The following is a 19,085-nucleotide window of genomic DNA, read 5'->3' on the forward strand; positions in this document are numbered from 1 at the left end:
TGGTGGTCGACTGCACCACCGTTATTTGAAAAAGCGCAGAGCTGCTGCGCTTTATGGTCACTCCTCCTCGCAGCGCCCGATCATCATCATCAGAGCGTGAAGAAGATTGACCGACGCCATCTCTTCAGCTGCACTCTTGTCAGGACCTTCACCAAATTTCACCAACTCCGGAGTGGTACCCAGACTAGCAGCGCACAATGCATTCCCAAGATTAGATTTCATGAACATGTAATCAAGAGGAAGGTCATTCCCTTCTGCAAACTTCTCCAAAGTCTCCTTGGGTGTGTGGCTCAACGCAAAACCTCTCAAAATTGACAGCTGAGGACCGTAGAGTTCTTGCAGCATCAGGTGAGACGTACTGAGCGTTTGGCTCACATTCTTGCCAGCTGAACTCCCACCATCTTTATCCTTGATGGAGCAGTAGCCATCAATGGCAGCCTGATAATTTTTCTCCTCAAATTTCACCTTCTCAGCTTGCTTCACCGTTCTCGTCTCACTGATCAAAGGTGAGGCCATGGCCAGATGTTCCCTTATCTTGTCAATCATCAGCTTGGCAGAAATTTGTTTGGCTTGCTTTTTTGTGCGAGCCTTCCCCTGCTCCCTTAGCGTAAGCACCTGGCAGAGAATGACAAATGTTTTCGAATGCGCAGGACCAGACTCAGCCACCAGTTGGTACTCTGGTTCTTTGAGGTTCTGTTGCGCACACAGCTCTGCCAGCGCACCAACAGAATTCTCCGTCACCTGCTCAGCATACGGGGAGACAGCCACAGACGCAGCGTCATCCTTATCAAGTGCCACTTTTGTGGTAACGCCACTTGTAACCAGAAGCTGCGCACGAACTAATTTATCAGATTATTTATTTATTTATTTTAAGGTTACAGATCATTCAAGTTTGCGGCCATGAAATGAAATTTTCAAGCATTTTCAAGTGGTAGTACAACGCTGATCATTATTTCTCTGAACAGCTACCACTCACCACAAGGTGTGGAATCAATATAAATTAATGCATAACAGATAATACAATGATTTCAATCATCCAACTCCCCGGCATGTGACACAATCCAAGACTGTGGCATCCCCATGTGGGGATGGAATGAATGTGATGGATAAAGATTTGAAAGAAGGCATTGCCCATCATGCTGACAAGGTACTGTCTAACTCAATTCCTGATGATGGACACAGTTATATGAAACACATTCCAGCATCTAGAAACAGTGGAAATGGAGCCACAACGACTGTTGTAGGGGATAGAAGGGATGCACCAAATATCACAGGTAGCCTTAGGTTGATCAGAGTCAGTGAAAACAGAAGAAGTGGCATTGAGGCAGTAATGGAAAACAAAAAAGAGATGAGTTATTGCTTCATCAAAAATCCTAGAAATCGTAAAAATTCAAGCGAAAAGATATATTATTGCTCCCACTGCAGATATGGATTCAACACCAATGATGATCTGATCAAACACATGGAAATTCATTCTGGTACCAGCAATTTGGATCCTAATGATGAATCATCTATGGGAAAAGATGAGTCTTTCACAGTCCCCGCATCAAGAGAAGAAAGTAATAATTCTCGTGAGTCGTCCACCTCTGAGACATTGATGGGATTGAAAAGGAAAAGACGAGGGGCGATGCAAAAAGTAAATGCGCCCGTGTTAGAAATCTGTGGTGGAATTGGAGAGAGGAAAACTGCGGAACGAGTGGGAAGTTCTGATGGGGATGGGAAACCATACACGAAGAATATGTCCTCAGAGTCCACCACCTCTTGCACGAGAAACCTCAGAAATGATGCGCTAGGAGGTGCAAAAGGAGGGCCTTTCAATTGCAGCGTCTGCAACAAGTCGTTCACGCGGAGATGCATTCTTGGCAATGACATGCGTTCGCACAAAGAAAGAAAACGTTATCCCTGTACGATCTGCAGAAAGTCTTTCGCTTCGAAGTTTCACATAACTCAACACATGCGCACGCATACGGAAGAGAAGCCTTTTTCATGCAGTGATTGCGCAAAGTCTTTCTCTCTTAAAGGCAACCTCATGACGCATTTGCGCACCCACACGGGGGAGAAGCCATTTTCGTGCAATTATTGCGCAAAGACTTTTGCTAAAAAGAACAAACTCGTTGAACACTCGCGTGTACACACAGGAGAGAAGCCTTTTTCGTGCAATTATTGCGCAAAGACTTTTGCTAGAAAGGACAAACTCGTCCAACACTCGCGTGTACACACAGGAGAGAAGTCTTTTTCGTGCAATTATTGCGCAAAGACTTTCAGCATAAAGGAGAAACTCATCCTACACACGCATACGCACCCAGGATAGAAATCTTTTTCATGTTGTCACTGCACTAAATCTTTCAATAGATAATAAAGTCTCATCGGACAATTGCGTACATACACTGGCAAGAGATCGTTTACACGCAAGATTTACAGCAAGTCTTTCACTTCGAGTTCTTCCCTCACCAATCACATGCAAAAACACTCAGGAGAGAAACCTTTTTTGCAGAAATGCACGAATAGTATCCGCGAATGCTAAAATACTAGAAAGTATTTGAGATCTCGAATAATTATGCTACAGGTAAAATCTCTAATGCTTTCAATTTTGTACCATACACTGTCGCACGCACATCGTTGGTAGTTTACTTGGCAAATTGTAGAGAACTCTAGTCGTTTAGTGCATGCAGTGCCATTTACAGGCAAGTTGACGAAATACATCAAATTCGCGGATTAGAGTGGTGTAAAGAGTTCGACATGGGAACCGAAAATGATCGGGTGAAAAAATCGGAAAATCCCCAGTTTCCCCCCCCAGGAGAACCTCAATGCTGTGAGATAGTAACTACATAGCACAATACCCAAAATCCTCTACCCCCTCTATCCATCAGCCATCGGCCCCTTCTCCGATGCTTTCCTCCTCTCCAAAATCAAACAAAAGGCCCCAGCTCGCGCAGGGTTCATATTACGAAGACCATAAATGTAAAGCTTCAAAAGAAAATATCAAGTTACAGGAGAGTAATAGAATCATGCTTCACCCTTCCCTCTTTCTCCTCACTGACCTTTTTCTGCTTACCTGCTTCTAAGTTCCCCATTTCTGGAGGTCAACTGCTGCGTGAGTTATCTGCTAGCCCAAGAGGTGTCTAACAATGACTTTTGGTAATTGATATTATACCTTTATTGGATTGAAATATTAGTAATGTGTGCATAATGCAAAAAAAGAATAAGACCAAACACGACATATTTCTGACTTTATTTAAGCATTTACGTAAGGAAATAAATGCCAAATACGATGGAGACTTTGCATTCTGGCGAAACTCGATATCCTCGCAGCCGAGCTTCTGGGAAGTTGATGGGGTATTTTTTTGCAAATATATATCAAGTTACAATTTATGAGTTATGCTATAAATGTATTGTAACAGCTACAGATGAAGGGATATTTTTCTCAGGATATTTGGTTTCTCTCTGCTAGCAATTCGAATTCATCTGCTTATCTTGTGAGAACTTCCAAAGATTGACTGAAAATAACTGATGAAGAAAGCCTGGCGGAGAAGCACGTGTGTGATTTCAAATTGCCTCTGCTTGTCCGCTAGCACTTGACAGTAGGAGTCAGGGCAAAGTGATCTACCTGTTGAAAATAAGAAGTTGGATGAGGCCCAGTATCAGATGGGCGAGCCACTGAAATGGCGATTGGTAGATAAGAATACATCAGACAGAAATCCATGGTAGCATTTTAATGCCGAGATGGCATGCAATCATTTTTTGCGAGGTGGTGTCCCCTTTGCATATTTGAAAGAGATATTAGTCAAATCAACTATATGCCCTAATTGTTTCCATCATATTAAAATATGCCATTAATCAACTAAATTCCTGTTTGAATCCTGTAACGGAAATCACAATTAATTGCCAAAATCTTGAGTTTCGTGCGGCATAGGCCACCTAGTCAAACATTCACGCATTCATCGTTTTTTCATCCATCCCCTTGAAAAACAGTTGATCGAGGTTCCCTTGTATACCTTTATATTTATACATTCATCAAGGGAAATAGAATAAGAAATACGTTCAATATGCCTTATGCAATTCTAGTATTTGAGGTACATATTCGAATATTCGAGCAATGATTTACTATTTCAATTTGATATTCAAGATTGAGAAATCTGCTATTTTACCCATCTACTTTTTTGTATAATAATTGCCCAAAATCTTTCACTAGTAGAAAATACAAACTAGTGCTTCACTTACGTACACATGCAGAAGAGAAGTCTTTTTCATTAATTATTGTGCAAAGTCGTTCTCTAATGAGAGAAACCTCACTGTACTCATGCGAACACAAAGACGTTATCACTGCAAAATTTGATCGAAACATTAAATGCACACATGCAGAAGTAAAACCTTTTTCGTGAAATGATTGTGCAAAATCTTTCTCTAGGACGATCAACCTACTGATGCATTTGCATACAAAGACACAGTAGAAACCACTCTGATGCAAGATATTCTGTAAATATTTCATTCAAGGTTCTCTCCCTCAGCAATCACATGGTATACAATTGGGATAGCAAGCCTATTCCTGATATTATTGTGCAGTCTTTTGCGTGCAGCTTTGTCTCGCATTTGCTTACACACAATGGAGAGAAATTTTATTCATGATTAATTTGCTCAGATCCTTCTCTACAAGGAGTCATACACTGGCTTGCACACACAGGTATGAAACATTTATCCTACAGATTCAGGCTCCAGGTGCTTCACTATTTTTACCAGCTGGGTGACTTATCCATAAGGATGGTACATATAATTTTTGACACATCTCACACCTTTAGGGTATAGTGCTGATGTGAAGTTAAAATAAACGTATCAGTAGTATTGATCTTTCGCATTGTGTATTTAAGCCTCACTAATGCTACTCCAACATAAGAAACTATGTTAATGAATGTAGTCTTATGACAAACTTACTCAGTGTATTTAAGAAAATTATCATTGTGCATGTTTTCTTTACCTAAGTTAATTGGCATTCAGGGAGTTAATAATATGAGTAATCTTGGTAACTCTTACTTCTATGTGCATGGTCATTTATTTATAAAATAACTGAAAACAGAAGTAAAATAATTTAAATTAAAATATGACATAATGGAAATTAATTCACTTGAAGTTTGCAATTCCATGGACATGTGACATGCACATGCATCAAATATCAGTGACAACAGTTCGTTGCAAAGAGATACAGGTAGTTGGCGGAATGCAATCATCACAGAAAATTACAAAAATAACTGTGGTGACTCAAATGATAAATGACAACCTCCACATGATAGGAGACCAATACGATCACTTAGTAAACATGTCACACGTTGAGACAGGGTTACAGGATATAAGGTGATTCATGTCTCACTACAGCTATGGGCAAGGAAATTGAAGCAATGTTGGAGCAATAAACCATTTAGTAGACAATGAGCATGAAGTTTGGGCATCAAATCATAAAAAAAATAAATCTGGAAGATATCAAATAATTAAGAGAAAATTAAATAATAAGGAGAAGCACTACATGTATGTGGAAGTACTTCATGATGAGCCACATGAAATGCACATACTAGTTAAACTGACTTTAAATGAATGGTACTTAGTAGTTACTATCTTTACCTCATAAGTAAGATTGTATTTGAGCGCAAACACTATACAGAGAGAAAACTAATGAATTTTGATGCAACTGTAGTCGAATTTAAATCCTAACTTCCCAATAGGAGAGGTTCCTTGAGACGACCAAAATAATCTTGTGATCCAATATCTGACAAGACGCGACACAGGCTGCAGCAGTGCCACTTTGTGGGGTTTGCCATCAGGACATTTGAGAGCTTAACAAAAGTTTCTCTAAAACATTTCACATAAGATATATCACAGTAAATAATAATTAGGTAACAGTAACATAATTAGAAACAGGTGAAATGAGTTTTGGCTATTTCTTTAGTTGATTTAAGGAAGGAATATTGCAGGAACAAATGCATAGTTAGTTAGCTATCTTGAGATTCAGTGCATTTGAAGCCATGATCATGTTTAGGGAGTGTGGAATGTGTCAAGCATGGGATATCTCAATGGTGAACTTCTAAATCAGAAAGATTTATCTGCTGAAGTGTAGAATATTTTTTACCATCATCCTGGAACCAAATCGTCGTTTCATGTCAAGCAAAAGCAATATAAGACTTAATTCTGTGATGGAACTGTCAGTAAAATTATTTGGCAAGAGACTAATAGGTATGTAGGAAAAAGTGATTAAATTTGTGAAAGAGTGCAAGTGTTTCATTATGCAGTGGTGAGGTGAGTGTCACGTGTTCCTCTTGTGTGGACTGCAAAGGGTAAAGACAACTTTGGAATGCTTAACTTTACTTGCTTGACAGAATATGGAGGAACACATTTCAAATTCTATGAGAAGGTAGATGATTTTATTGCAGAGAATTTCGGATGCTGCAGGGAAATTCTCCCTTTAGTGAATATACCCAAAAGTATTTGTACCATAATGAGATAAAGTATTATTCAAATTTCACTGTTTCCTTCTGAGATCGTTCCAATTTCTTCTTTTCTAATGATTAATTCGTGATGCATTCCTTGAAGGAGGATATGTTGGAATCTGAGAAAGTTGAGATACGTTTACATGGTGAACTGGTAGTTGAAAAGGAAGGGAATGAGGTGAGTTTTCCTCTTGCATTCACAATCTGTTGTGAAGACTAATGCAATGGTTTTGGTGGTTGAGTACTTAAAATCATGCTTGTGATTTCTCTCACACCCTTGTGTGACACATCCTTGCTTGTCAAAGATGCACTTTCATCAGAATAACTTGCAAATAATTAATTCTTCAATATTTTGTTGACACCTAAAAATTCTTATCTTTTTGTACCTGTTGAAGTCATCATAGCGATCTCCAAGCCTAAAAATAACCCCACACAGAGAGTACACCCAAGGAGGATTACATCACAACCTGAAAGAACACCACTCAGCATGAATGATTATGGTGTACTGAAATGCATTTCTTCGATTCCCCGTCAACGGAGACCTGGGTAAATGGTGATGTTTCCAATTAGCAGAAGACTGCAAAGTTATTTTTAGTGAAGCAATCATTTACTTACATCCATTCTGAAGGGAGTCACGAGGATTTGATCTTAAGGAAAAATGGTTTGGCACTGCTGGGATGAGAAGAAAATTTCAATAGTTAAAATTGTTGCATCTTTGAATCCAGTGAATCGAGATGTGTTGTAGAGTTGTTTCAAAAAGGAAAAAAAAATTAATGAGATTTATGGGATCGAAAGAACTAATTAATAATGCCATAGGACAATCTAAAAGATATTTATAGATTATATTTTATGTTATTTATATAGCTTCCTTTGTAAACATTGTGAATAATTTAAAGTGTGTATATGATTGCCTACATAATGAGTTAATGAGTGCAGATTCATTGCTCTTACCCCCTACTTCCTTATTTGTACCTCTGTAAATTAGAGGTGTCTCACCAGAACCTTTTTATGTGAAAATCTGGGTAAGAAAGAAACCTCCAGAAGCGAGAAAATAAGGCCGATCCTTTGACTGTTTTTGTTTGTGTGTTGTTGTTGTTTGTTTTCCAATGTTTTCGACTGTACTCACATTTTTCTCATTACGACTGTAAAAAATAAACCACTGATTTTCTGCGCATTACAAATACCCATGACAAAATACCTAGCATATCCTGAATGCTATGCAGTCCACTCTGGCCTACGAATTTAACAGTGTTGCATTTTATAAGGATGACCCATGGCCCTTATATACTGGTTACTAATTTACGGCTCAAAATTGTTGCCTCAGCGTACGCTTTTACCCCTCCAACCCCTCCAAAGTAAACTGTGGGCACAGTCGCGCCTCCACTAGGGGAAATGTAGAACTACCTGTAGTGTTGACGGCGGTTCGACAGCATATCGGGACGAGAAAGAGTGTAATGCAGTTTATTGTAGGAACGATGACATAAACTGAACAATTTCACCATGGAAATGCGCTATGTGCTGTAAATTATTAGTTTTATAATTTCGGCTGGTAAATAAGACCTATTGAAGCTGAAGCAAGAATAAATTTTTATCTCCAAAAGGGTTTCACCAACTCTGAGTATTTTCCTTATTTAAGACATGGACATAGGCGGATCCAGGGAGGGGGGCACAGGGGCACATTTCCCCCCTCCCCCCCCAAAGACCCTCAAAAATATGCAAGATTTTTAATACGGTCACATTATCATTGAGTTCTCTTTGCATTATGAGATATCCTTGTGCCCCCCCCCCCCCAGAACAAAATCCTGGATACGGCCTTGCTTGTGCCCCTCCCCCCAGAAAGAAATCCTGAATCTGCCCCTGGACATGGAACTAACGCGGCGACAATTCCAAAACATATCAATGCGGGGATGACTTTTGTCTCATTTAATGGCAATTATGCAAACATAGTTATACTTTTTGGAGTCACAATTTAAAGCATATTGTAGCCTTACTAATTATAGGCTCCACACACTCAACAGCTACATTGAAAATCTGTGTCTGCCACATCAAAATCATCATACAAATATGGTTTGTATCCGATCGAGCTAAGATAACGTAAAAGAAGATTTATCGGTCGTTTAAATTGCAATTCATTTAAATTCCTCAAGACTAACCCTGTAAGGCACTAATATACGTTAAAAATAGAGGCCAAGATACAGAAAAAATACTCTTATTTGCGGTGTGTAGTAGACTGCGATCGAGTAGCACTCCTCTCTGCTACCATGAACAAAACTTATGAATCTTGTGACGAAGAGAAATAAACAACTGCATTTTCACTCACAACGGCCAACTTCAATGAACAAAAAATTAGGAAAATTCTCTAACTCATCTCCGAGCTGCTCAAAATCAAAGGGCTTCCCAGATAGTAATGTATATAAACAAGAAACCCAACCCATAACAACATAAAAACTCCATTCCAGATAAAAACAAACTTAAAAATAACTTGTCAAGAGTTTGATTGTACTTCAGATAGAACAAAACAATCTTTAAAAAATATTAAATTTAAATGCGAACACTCACTGTGCCATGCGATAGGCAGTAGGCGGCACACATTACTTACAAATTAAAATTAACGCGTACACCACATTCTGCCATCTTGGAATAAGGTCGACTAAATATATTAAGCGGGATAGGTGTTTCATCTTTGACGAATGCTGTTATACGGACACGCAGCTGAAACATGTGTATTGTTATTAAACTTCATTGCTAAAATTTTGTGAGACTTCGGGCCTTCACCGTTATCACGAATTAGTTACATTCTCACTGAGAAACAACTTATTCAAAAATACAACATGTAACATTCAGTGTACTTACCGCCGCCTTCCACAAATGGGAGTTTATAATGCCCAGTTTGGAATTTTAATTCTTCTTAGCATTATATCCTGACTTAAAACCACGCACAAAACACGATCTCTTGTCGTAAGCCATGGTGTTCACAGATAAGTAAACGGGATCCCACTACGAGCGAGGGCACGGGATTTGTTTCAAGTCACTACTCCTGAACCATCGCTGACTTTTCTGAGCTAATAGCACCAATTTCTAGCCACTACACACAGTTTCATACTGTAAAAAAATAAAACCTCCAGAGACCTTCCTTACCACTGAAAAAACGGAAAAAAACACCACAAGTCAGCGTTTTCCCTATCATCACCATGTTAAATTTTCTGTCCGTGGAAACTCTGAGCAACACTAGCGCTACCATTGGTTCAAAAAAGGAACTATTTGGTGTCGGAAGGTTGAGGCAACAGCGCCCCCTGTCGAATTCAATGCGAAACTTCTGAAGATTAGTAACCAGTATATAAGGGCCATGGGATGACCACTCGTGGCTGGAAATTGCAGGCCCGTTTGTAGATGTATATTTTTTTCAATTAAATGTTATATGCACGGCTCGACTCCCCATTTGATCCCTCAATGCTGTGCTGTGTACCCAGTACACTTACTGATATTCTTCATGCAAACATTTTTCTCATTGAGATATTTTTGATTTTGAATTTGAACAAAATCTGTTTTTTTAAGGTATTTAAATAGTAATTCATATTTTGTTTTGCTGACCCCCAAGTCAAAACTACTGAGTATTTTCGATTTAAAATACATTTCGAGTGGCATTTTGTATTTTTTGTGGCATTTTTCTTGTTATGCCTGTAAAAAATAAACCGCCTATGTTCTACGCATTACAAAAACCCTTGATAAAACATCAAGCATATCCTGAATCTTGTGCACTCAAGCCTATCCTACGAATGTAGGAGTGTTGCATATAATTAAGGATGACAACTAGTGGCTGTATGTCGGAAGGGGACATTGTATTAATAAAACATCATGTCCTGAATCTTATGCACTCAAGCCTTTCCTGCGAATATAGGAGTGTTGCATATTATAAGGATGACAACTAGTGGCTGGAGAATGCAGACCTGTTTGTTCATTTATTTTTTTTCGATTAAAATGTTACACATACGGCATATTTGACCCCTCAACGCTGTGCTGTGTACCCAGTACCATTACTGATCTTCTTCATGCAAAAATTTTTCTCATTGAGATTTTTATTTTGACTTTAAAGAAAATCTGGTGTTTTTTGAAGGTATTTAAATATTAATTCATACTTTGTTTTTCTGACCCCCAAGTCAAAAGTATTTGGTATTTTTCATTTCGAATACATTTTGAGCGGTATCTTGTATTTAAGTAGCATTTTTCTTGTTATGCCTGTAAAATATAAACCACTGATGTGCTACACATTACAAAAACCCTTGATGAAACATCAAGCATATCCTGAATCTTATGCACTCAAGCCTATCCTACGAATGTAGGAGTGTTGCATATTATAAGGATGACAACTAGTGGCTGTATGTCGGAAGGGGAGATTGTACCTTTGCTCTGTGAATTAAACATGTGGAACCAGACGTCTGACTTGTCATCTCATTCTGCCTTCTACGAACCTGGCCCTTCCTATTAAGCTTAGCGCTTATAGTGTATATTTTATTTTGCATTTCAAATATGTTCAGAGTTTCGGTATTTACCCATTCTAAAATAAAAAAATACATCTTTAAAATACTTTTGGAGTAACTCTGATAACACTTCCGTAACATTATGATTCAAATATTACTTCTTTTTTGTAATAATAGTTTTCTTCATGTTTGCAACTATCCATAACTTGCCACGGAGGTTATATTTTTTAAGATTCTTTAGTTTCCATAGAAATGTTTTTATATTTTAAAAGGTATTTACACAGGAATTCGTAGTTTATTTTCTGACCCCCAAGTCATAGGAGCGGTATTTTGTATTTTTTGTAGCATTTTTTCATTTTTCTCGTTATGTCTGTAAAAATACACCGCTGATTTGCTACACATTACAAAAACCCTTGATAAAACATCAAGCATATCCTGAATCTTGTGCACTCAAGCCTACCCTACGAATGTAGGAGTGTTGCATATTATAAGGGTGACAACTAGTGGCTGTATGTCAGAAGGGGAGATTTTACCTTTTCTCTGTGAATTAAACATGTGGAACCAGACATCTGACTTGTCATCTCATTCTGCCTTCTACGAACCTGGCCCTTCCTATTAAGCTTAGCGCTTACAGTGTATATTTTATTTTGCATTTTAAATATGTACAGAGTTTTGGTATTTACCCATTCTAAAATAAAAAAATACATCTTTAAAATACTTTTGGAGTAGCTCTGATATAACTTCCGTAACATTATGATTCAAAGATTACTTCTTTTTTGTAATAATAGTTTTCTTCATGTTTCCAACTATACATAACTTGCCACGGATGTTATATTTTTTAAAAAATACTCAAAATGTGTCAATTATCAAGTCACCTGATACGCCAGATAAACAATTTTTCCTAAAAGTAGCTATTGTTAGAGGCGGCTGTCTCCCTCCTTACCTGATTTCCTTCCCCATCCAAACTCAGCGATAACTCCTTTCCTTTCGGCTCCCACGTTTCCCCCACCACTCAAAACCGACAGGAAGTGCTCGCATGGCCACGCAAGGTAAGACATCTTTCTTAAAGGCCTGGTTACACGGTGCATTAACCCGTACGGGTTAATGTCTAAATGTATGAACGCGAGAATGAACGCCAAAATGCACCGTGTAACCACCCCAAAATATACAAATGCATGAACGCGTGAACGGAAAATAGAACCTGTTCTAATTTGGTTCATGCATTCGCACAAGTTGATAACAGAGCCACCTGGTGGGAAACGACACATTTAGTTGTCATCTCGCTTGTGCTCTTGTGCTTTCGTGATTGTTTACGTTGGATTAATTTGTGATTTTGACCTTTGCTTCGTTTGGCCCTTACTCCACCGGTGTGACCCCTGCAACAATTTGGACTACTCTTTCGGAACTTATATACCTCGGCGTAATTTTCGACGGCTTTATCCCTATTTTGACCTTCGCATTGTTTGGACGACACTCAAGGTATATTTATTGTTGAAGTGATGTCGTGGTCCAGGGGCCAAGTGGAGAGGCTGATTCTTTTGGTCAGCGAGAGGCCTTACCTCTTTGACCCTAGGAATAGCTTGTACAAAAATAAGGGGAAGAGAATGATCGGGTTCCGCAAGATTGCTGAGGGGATGATTCCTGCAAGGTAAATATCAAAAGCCAAGTCGACTTTTATATTTTAGCGTATTATGAAACAATAGGGTAGTTTCCTTCATCAAAGAAAACGAAAGGCATTGATTGCGATTCGTTACCACCATTGGTGTATTCATAATGTTAAATGCTTGAAATACGTACTCCAGGAGTAATAATATTTCGATGTAGGCAATAAAAAATTATAGGAAACTACCCTATTAAATTTGATGCTTCACTAAAATATTTCATACTTTTTTATTTTCAATTAATTGTGATACTGTTTCAACGGCGATGAATAGTGATAAGTTGGCTTAAGATGAATAGTATGATAAGTTGGCTTCTTTGCATTACCTCCAGACCGAATACTACCTCCGAGGAATGCAGGAAGAAGTGGTATTCCCTGAGAACCAACTATTTGGCGGAGAGGAGGAAGGTGATATCGTCCAAAAAAAGGGGAGTAGGGGTGGAATCGGTAAATATATATTATATAATAACAGACGTTTTACTGCTGATCTTGTCATACCTGCTATGTAATTGCATACTCTTTATACTGATTTTTCCAGGTTTATGTGCCATCACTTTTTTATTTCAACGAATTAACATTCATTGATGAGTACACCTCACCCAGGGAGAGCATCTACTCTTGATGAGGAAGCTGAAGTAGGTTTTATCCTTCCTTAAAAATTTTGTAAGAAAGATATCTTGGACGTTACGTTAAAGATTTAAACATCTTCATAATAACTGTCTTCTTGAGTTATACTTACTTCATTCTACTGTGGATGATTAAGCCTTTTACAATAAATAATGGATTAAACTTATGGATGATTAAGACGACCAATAACTATTATAATACTGTGCCTAATTCACACAAAATTTAATGCCACAGACTACTTAAGTAAGCTGCCACTTTCTACCTTGCGGTATTCATGAGAAAAGACAATTTAAAAAAATAATTTGTAAATATTTGCTCTTTCTATCTTAAAGATTAACATCAGGTCATTTCTTATGATCTACAGGACTTTCTTGTCTATGAGGACGAGATTCCTGTGGTAGAGGAAGGAGAGTTGGAGGGGGCAGGGACAGAGGCGATGCTGGACCTTGTATTCGTCGATGACGAGGTCCGTCCAGCGAGTGCTCCTCCTACTCCTGGCCCTAGCCGACATACTCCGCCTACTCCTGGGCCATCTGGGTCCGTCAAAAAGAGAAAAGTGGCATCACCAGATGAGGCCAGTGTTCTGTTTAAAAGTGCCTCTCAGGCACTTGGAAACCTGACCTCAAAGATAACTGAGGACTTGGAGGGAAGCTTTGGGGTCACCATTGCCTCCAAACTTAGGACGATTAAGAATGCTGAAAATAAAATAAAATTATGTTTCAAATTTGGAAGGTGTTTTATGACAATGGTGAATAAACCTGTGAAATGTACTCAATCATATTTTCAATTTTATTTTCGTTTTCAATCTTACAGTTTTTTCAGTTAATTATCTCTGAAATAATTTTTGTATTCATCCCGTACAGTAATTGCGGAATTCACTGGTCTATTCCCAGCCTGTTGGGTTAATTCCAGCAATGGACTATCCTCTGCATTTCCTATGTATGTTACACCATTTTTTTCACAAAGGTAATTATGTAGGGCAACTGATCCAAGCACAATTTTATCCACTTTTGCAGGACTAAGATTTATAGTGGTCAGGAAAATTCTGAATCTGTTACTCAGAATACCGAACGCATTCTCCACTACCCTCCTGGCCCTCGAAAGTCTAAAATTAAACGTCCACTTCTCTTCATTGAGGTCTATACTCGGGTAGGGCTTTAACATGCGGGTAGTGAGCGGGAAGGCATCATCAGCCACAAACACAAATGGTACTTCCACTTGTCCATTGGGTAGTTTTTTTATGGGGTGGGAAGTTGAGAGAGTTCTGGGCAATAGCTGTTGACAATTTACTTTGCCGAAACACACCACCATCACTAATTCTTCCATTGACCCCGACGTCAACATAAATAAATTTACAATTGGCATCCGCAACTGCCAGCAGCACAATAGAGTGATTCCCTTTCTAATTAAAATAATGGGATCCCGCGCTGGCAGGTGGGCTGAACGCTATGTGCTTCCCGTCAATTGCACCGAGGCACATTGGGAAGTTCCATATTGTTTCGAACTCATTGGCAATATCCTCCCACTCCTTGCGTGTTTGTGGTACCTGAAAGATTTAAACTTTGTAGAAATTGATCTTATGCGCCAGTTATCATTCTCGTAAGGGTAAAAATTATAAGATAATTACCTTGAGGTATTTTCCTTTAAGATTTCGGTAAATACTTTCGCAGACCTCTGGAATAATCCCCCCCATGGTACTGTGGTGTATTCGATCATACATCATAGATCGATAGGTCTCTCCGGTAGCCAAGAATCGCAAGGTTAGTGATAGCCTGGAACCAGTTATTTCATTCCATTAATTTTACTTTATCCCACGTTTAACGACACAGTATATCAGTCATCATTACTTTTTCATCAACACGAACTTAAAAACTTTACCTTTTTTTCGGAGATATCGACTCTCTCATTCCAGTGCCCTGCTTTTGAATGTCGTCTCTGACCATGCTCAGGATTTCAAAAAATTGCTCCTCTGTCATTCTTAAAAAATTTTTGGAAGCATCACGGTCTTCCGATGCAAGCTCCCTATGCACCATGTCCAACACCCCACGACCTTCTTCTCTCCTCCGGATCCATGGCCTGGTCCAAATCTCCTCCTCCTCCCTTGTCTTCTCATAACTTCTGCAGCAGCAAGCATAATGGATATGACTGCTATGGCTGCAATCGCTGCCTTGTTTGAATCCATATTATTCACAAAATTGGATTCAAATTGACTCCCAAACTCCAGTTTCCGTATGCGTAGTCCAGGTGATGCCAAGGTCAATAACGGGAGAGTAGGGCCAAACGAAGGTGCAACGTCAATTATCGATCAAACGGGTAGTCCAAGAGGTGCCAGGGTCGGTATCACGAGAGTATAAATAGAAGTCAGAAGAAAGCGAGGTGAAAACCAGAAGCAGAAACGCCGTAAACAAACTGAATTACACGAGCCAAACAACTGAATAGGTATATTCCGGATTCTACCACCAGGTGGTCCTATCTCCCCCACAGAAAACAACGAAAAGGGAATTATTTTCTGGTAGGTATCGTCTGCTTCCTACCTGATGATACTGTTTACACATTTATATTTTGCGCAATGTAAATGGAATAGACAAAAACTAAACGCCTCGTATAACGAGAAAATGTGTGATAACTTGTGCGAACGCATGTACCGTGGAACCGCTCATTCATGCTTCTCGTTCACGCAAACGTCCATGAATTCAGACATGCAAACAGACACGCATTCATACATTAACCCGTACGGGTTAATGTACCGTGTTGTAACCCTCAAACGTTGGAGAATGAATCCCGAAAGTTCGGAGGCAAAGGAGCAGGTGGGAGGTGTTAGGATTAAAAAGCTATATTTATTTTGTTTCTATTGCCTTATGTTGATTGTAAAGCAATTAGAGGAATGTTAAGTTTTTTTTTGTAAATACTAATGCACTCTGTTATTATTTTGGAATGTGTGAATATATTGTATCTATTTTGCTCCAAAGAAAAAAAAAACAAATTATTTTCTTTTGTTATCTCAGCCACAAATTATTTTCTTTAGATTTCGTATTTTTTAAATCTAAGTTCATTGCCTCTGTAATTGGGAGGAATAAACTCAAATCCGATAGCCACGTACGTCAATAATCAAGCGTGTTTTGTTTTTTTTATAAAGTTGTGTGCATGTATTTGAGGTTTGTGGGCACTCAGAACATCGGCGATCCACGGGTCCGCGGCAAAGGGACTGGTCACCCCTGGCCGTGGTCTGGGCGATACCCGCCTTCTTCTTCTGACGGCTGACCACCGCAAGAGAAAAGGTCAGGCTAACGCATGGCGCAGACTAACCAGAGCGCCCAGTTTGGATTCCCGCCGGCGAGGAGGCGCGCGCAGGTGTATGTGCCACCGGAATGAAGCGTCTGCTAGTGTGCGACGCTGCTGCTGCCCTCCGTGAGGGAAATGCTAGAGAGAAGAGCTCGCCACGAAAAAGCTCTCTTTGGCCTACGAACTTTCAGGAGTCCACATCTCTCCATCAAGTGTGCTTAAAAATTCAAACCAGTGCGTGTGTATGTGAGTGAGGGATTGATGTATGTGGCTAAAGGGCTTTGATGATTTCTAATGTTCAATTTTGCTTTTCGGATTTTCTGTTACGTGCCCGTTATTGGGATCTAAATTCTTAGCGTTGATTTTGGTTTGTGTTCCTTGCTGTTTCCAATTCATGTGCATTTATGTCAGGTCTTCGGGACCACGTGCGCCTTATGCCAAACTTTACTTTGTGGTTGGGATTTCTATAGGCCTCGATGAGGCGAGAATGTATTGTAAATTTGTCGTTCTTTCTGTGAGCTGCCAAATATTAAATTAGTTGGGGGAAAACATTATTTTGTGATTAGGATTGCTATATTAGCCGATGAGGCGAGAATGTATTTTTAAATTGTTGTTCTTTCTGTGTGCTGCCAAATATCCAAAATAGTTGAAGAAATAAATATCTTACCTTGGCTTGTAACAGCTACTATTGAAACGTGTCGTTTTCTTCAAGGTCATTAGAAACCCTGGATAGTACCTTTAATTTTTTCCGTTGCTTATTATCTTATTTGTTTTCTTATTATTATTCACTCCACTGTTAGCTATCCGCGTGCTTACGTGGTGGACGGGCCTCAAGTCGAAATAGGCTGAATTTGCAAACCCGACGAGAGACACCCGTTACAACCCGGCGCACAGTGGGCGGAAATCGGAAAAAGCCGGACAAAATTACAAAATGGCTTTTTTTGAGTTATAAACTTGAAACTTCGCAGGTATACTCAAATATGATTGAAATTTATTGATATGTACTTCATTTGACATTGGTCTTATCCGTTTCTGAGATACAGAGGCCCAAACGTGAGCAAATTTCCATGAAAACGCCCGTCCTCAATTTTCTCTGAAAATCTTTCAAAGTAAGTGAATGGTGAAGTTATGGGTGGATTCTTGCCGAATAAAAAACCACATAATCTGTTAGCATGGTGTTCTTTCTTTAATTTTCCGTAATCTTAAAGAATACAGCCCATAAATTCTTACCGTGCAGTAACAAAATGGCGGATACTGTTTTTCGACAAAGTTTTACATTTAGGTAGATTTTCAAATAGGTTTTCGGCAAGGTCGCGCAGAGTAACTTATATAAGAGCATTGTTTGAAGATTTCTTGAGGTCTTTATGCAGTTTTCTTTGAAATAAGTTTGCGTCGCCGGAAATTACATTGATTTTTCGATCGCGCGGCAGGGTTCTTCTCCGCGCGTCGGGAGTTGGATTAGCCGCGCCGCGGTAAGGTTATTGAAGCTGTATGGGTTTTAACGCTCAACATTCACCGTTTTATGTTTTGCTTCAAGACACCGATTCTCAAATGGTCTATGGTGAAGACAGTCGAGGTTTTTCATGCGATGTACTTGCACGTTTCATCGAAGTTCATTTCGTTATCTTTGGATACGATCGAAGACCATGCTTCTATTAAAAGCGTTCAAACCTCGACAAAGTGAGTTGTTTTCCTGGGACTCATACAAAAAGACCTACCAGAAAGATACCAGCTGAGACCCTTATACCTTCTTCAATCACCGATCCCTGACCCTCAGGATTCTAATTTCGAAAACGGTTGTTTTATTACACCCTGGAGCGGAGCCCTTGGCCGTCTTAACGGAGGTATTTCCATGGGAACTTCTAGCTTTTTTAAAATGTGCATCATACCCTCAGTTCTACTTTGACATACAGATTACCATGTCTTTACACGTTTACCATACGCTCCTCCCCGTGTACGCATTAGGGCATTGGATAACCATAGGTTCGACCAATTTATTATTTCTAAATTTTATATAGACTCCATCCGCCATTCCATTGAAAATGCCACCTCACATTATTACATGACTTGATATCTACAAAATAATATTGAAATTGGTAAAAAAATCATTCACTCGGTAAAAAGTTTTGCTCCATTATTTATCGCGGAGGCTGAATTCAAGACAAGGCCCTGATGCTTTGAAATTTCTCAATGACTTCCTGACAAAACGCATCCTATGGCCATACCTTAAGAAATGGGTAGAGAGTTCTCGAAATAATGAACGATTTTTGTGTCGATACAAAAGTTGGCTCGCTGACTCTATAACATTTCCAGAATTTGTTATGCATCACTTTCCCGATTCTTCAACGACAGCCGGTTTAGTATTGTATTTTTGTAAAAATCTATTCCTCTCAAATTGATTGACTAAATAAAATTCCCCCTATAGCTTCATGCTACAAAATTCATATTATATTTGCCAGGCATTCCAGGGCGTTAAAAAAATGTCGCACCTAATGTGTTAGATCACGCAGGAGAAAATTCAAACTTTAAAACCTACTGCTGAGCTTGCTCTCGAGGCATCTGTGA

General features: G+C 39.2%; 2 protein-coding genes across 2 annotated transcripts; both read right to left on the reverse strand.

The window, feature by feature from the left end:
- Positions 1–57: 57 nt before the first annotated feature.
- Positions 58–12,009, reverse strand: LOC124172561 (RISC-loading complex subunit tarbp2-like). The gene is made up of 2 exons (XM_046552004.1): positions 11,895–12,009; positions 58–839 (listed from the first exon to the last, which is right to left on the reverse strand). The coding sequence occupies exons 1-2, from the start codon at positions 12,007–12,009 to the stop codon at positions 58–60; spliced, it is 897 nt and encodes a 298-aa protein (XP_046407960.1).
- Positions 12,010–14,022: 2,013 nt separating this feature from the next.
- LOC124172320 lies at positions 14,023–15,884 on the reverse strand. The gene is made up of 3 exons (XM_046551764.1): positions 15,117–15,884; positions 14,866–15,010; positions 14,023–14,784 (listed from the first exon to the last, which is right to left on the reverse strand). Exons 1-3 carry the CDS (start codon positions 15,269–15,271, stop codon positions 14,641–14,643), a joined length of 444 nt encoding a protein of 147 aa, XP_046407720.1. The 5' UTR covers positions 15,272–15,884; the 3' UTR covers positions 14,023–14,640.
- Between the last annotated feature and the right edge of the window lie 3,201 nt (positions 15,885–19,085).

The sequence above is a fragment of the Ischnura elegans genome, assembly GCF_921293095.1.
Source record: "Ischnura elegans chromosome 13 unlocalized genomic scaffold, ioIscEleg1.1 SUPER_13_unloc_1, whole genome shotgun sequence".
NCBI classification, from domain to species: domain Eukaryota; kingdom Metazoa; phylum Arthropoda; class Insecta; order Odonata; family Coenagrionidae; genus Ischnura; species Ischnura elegans.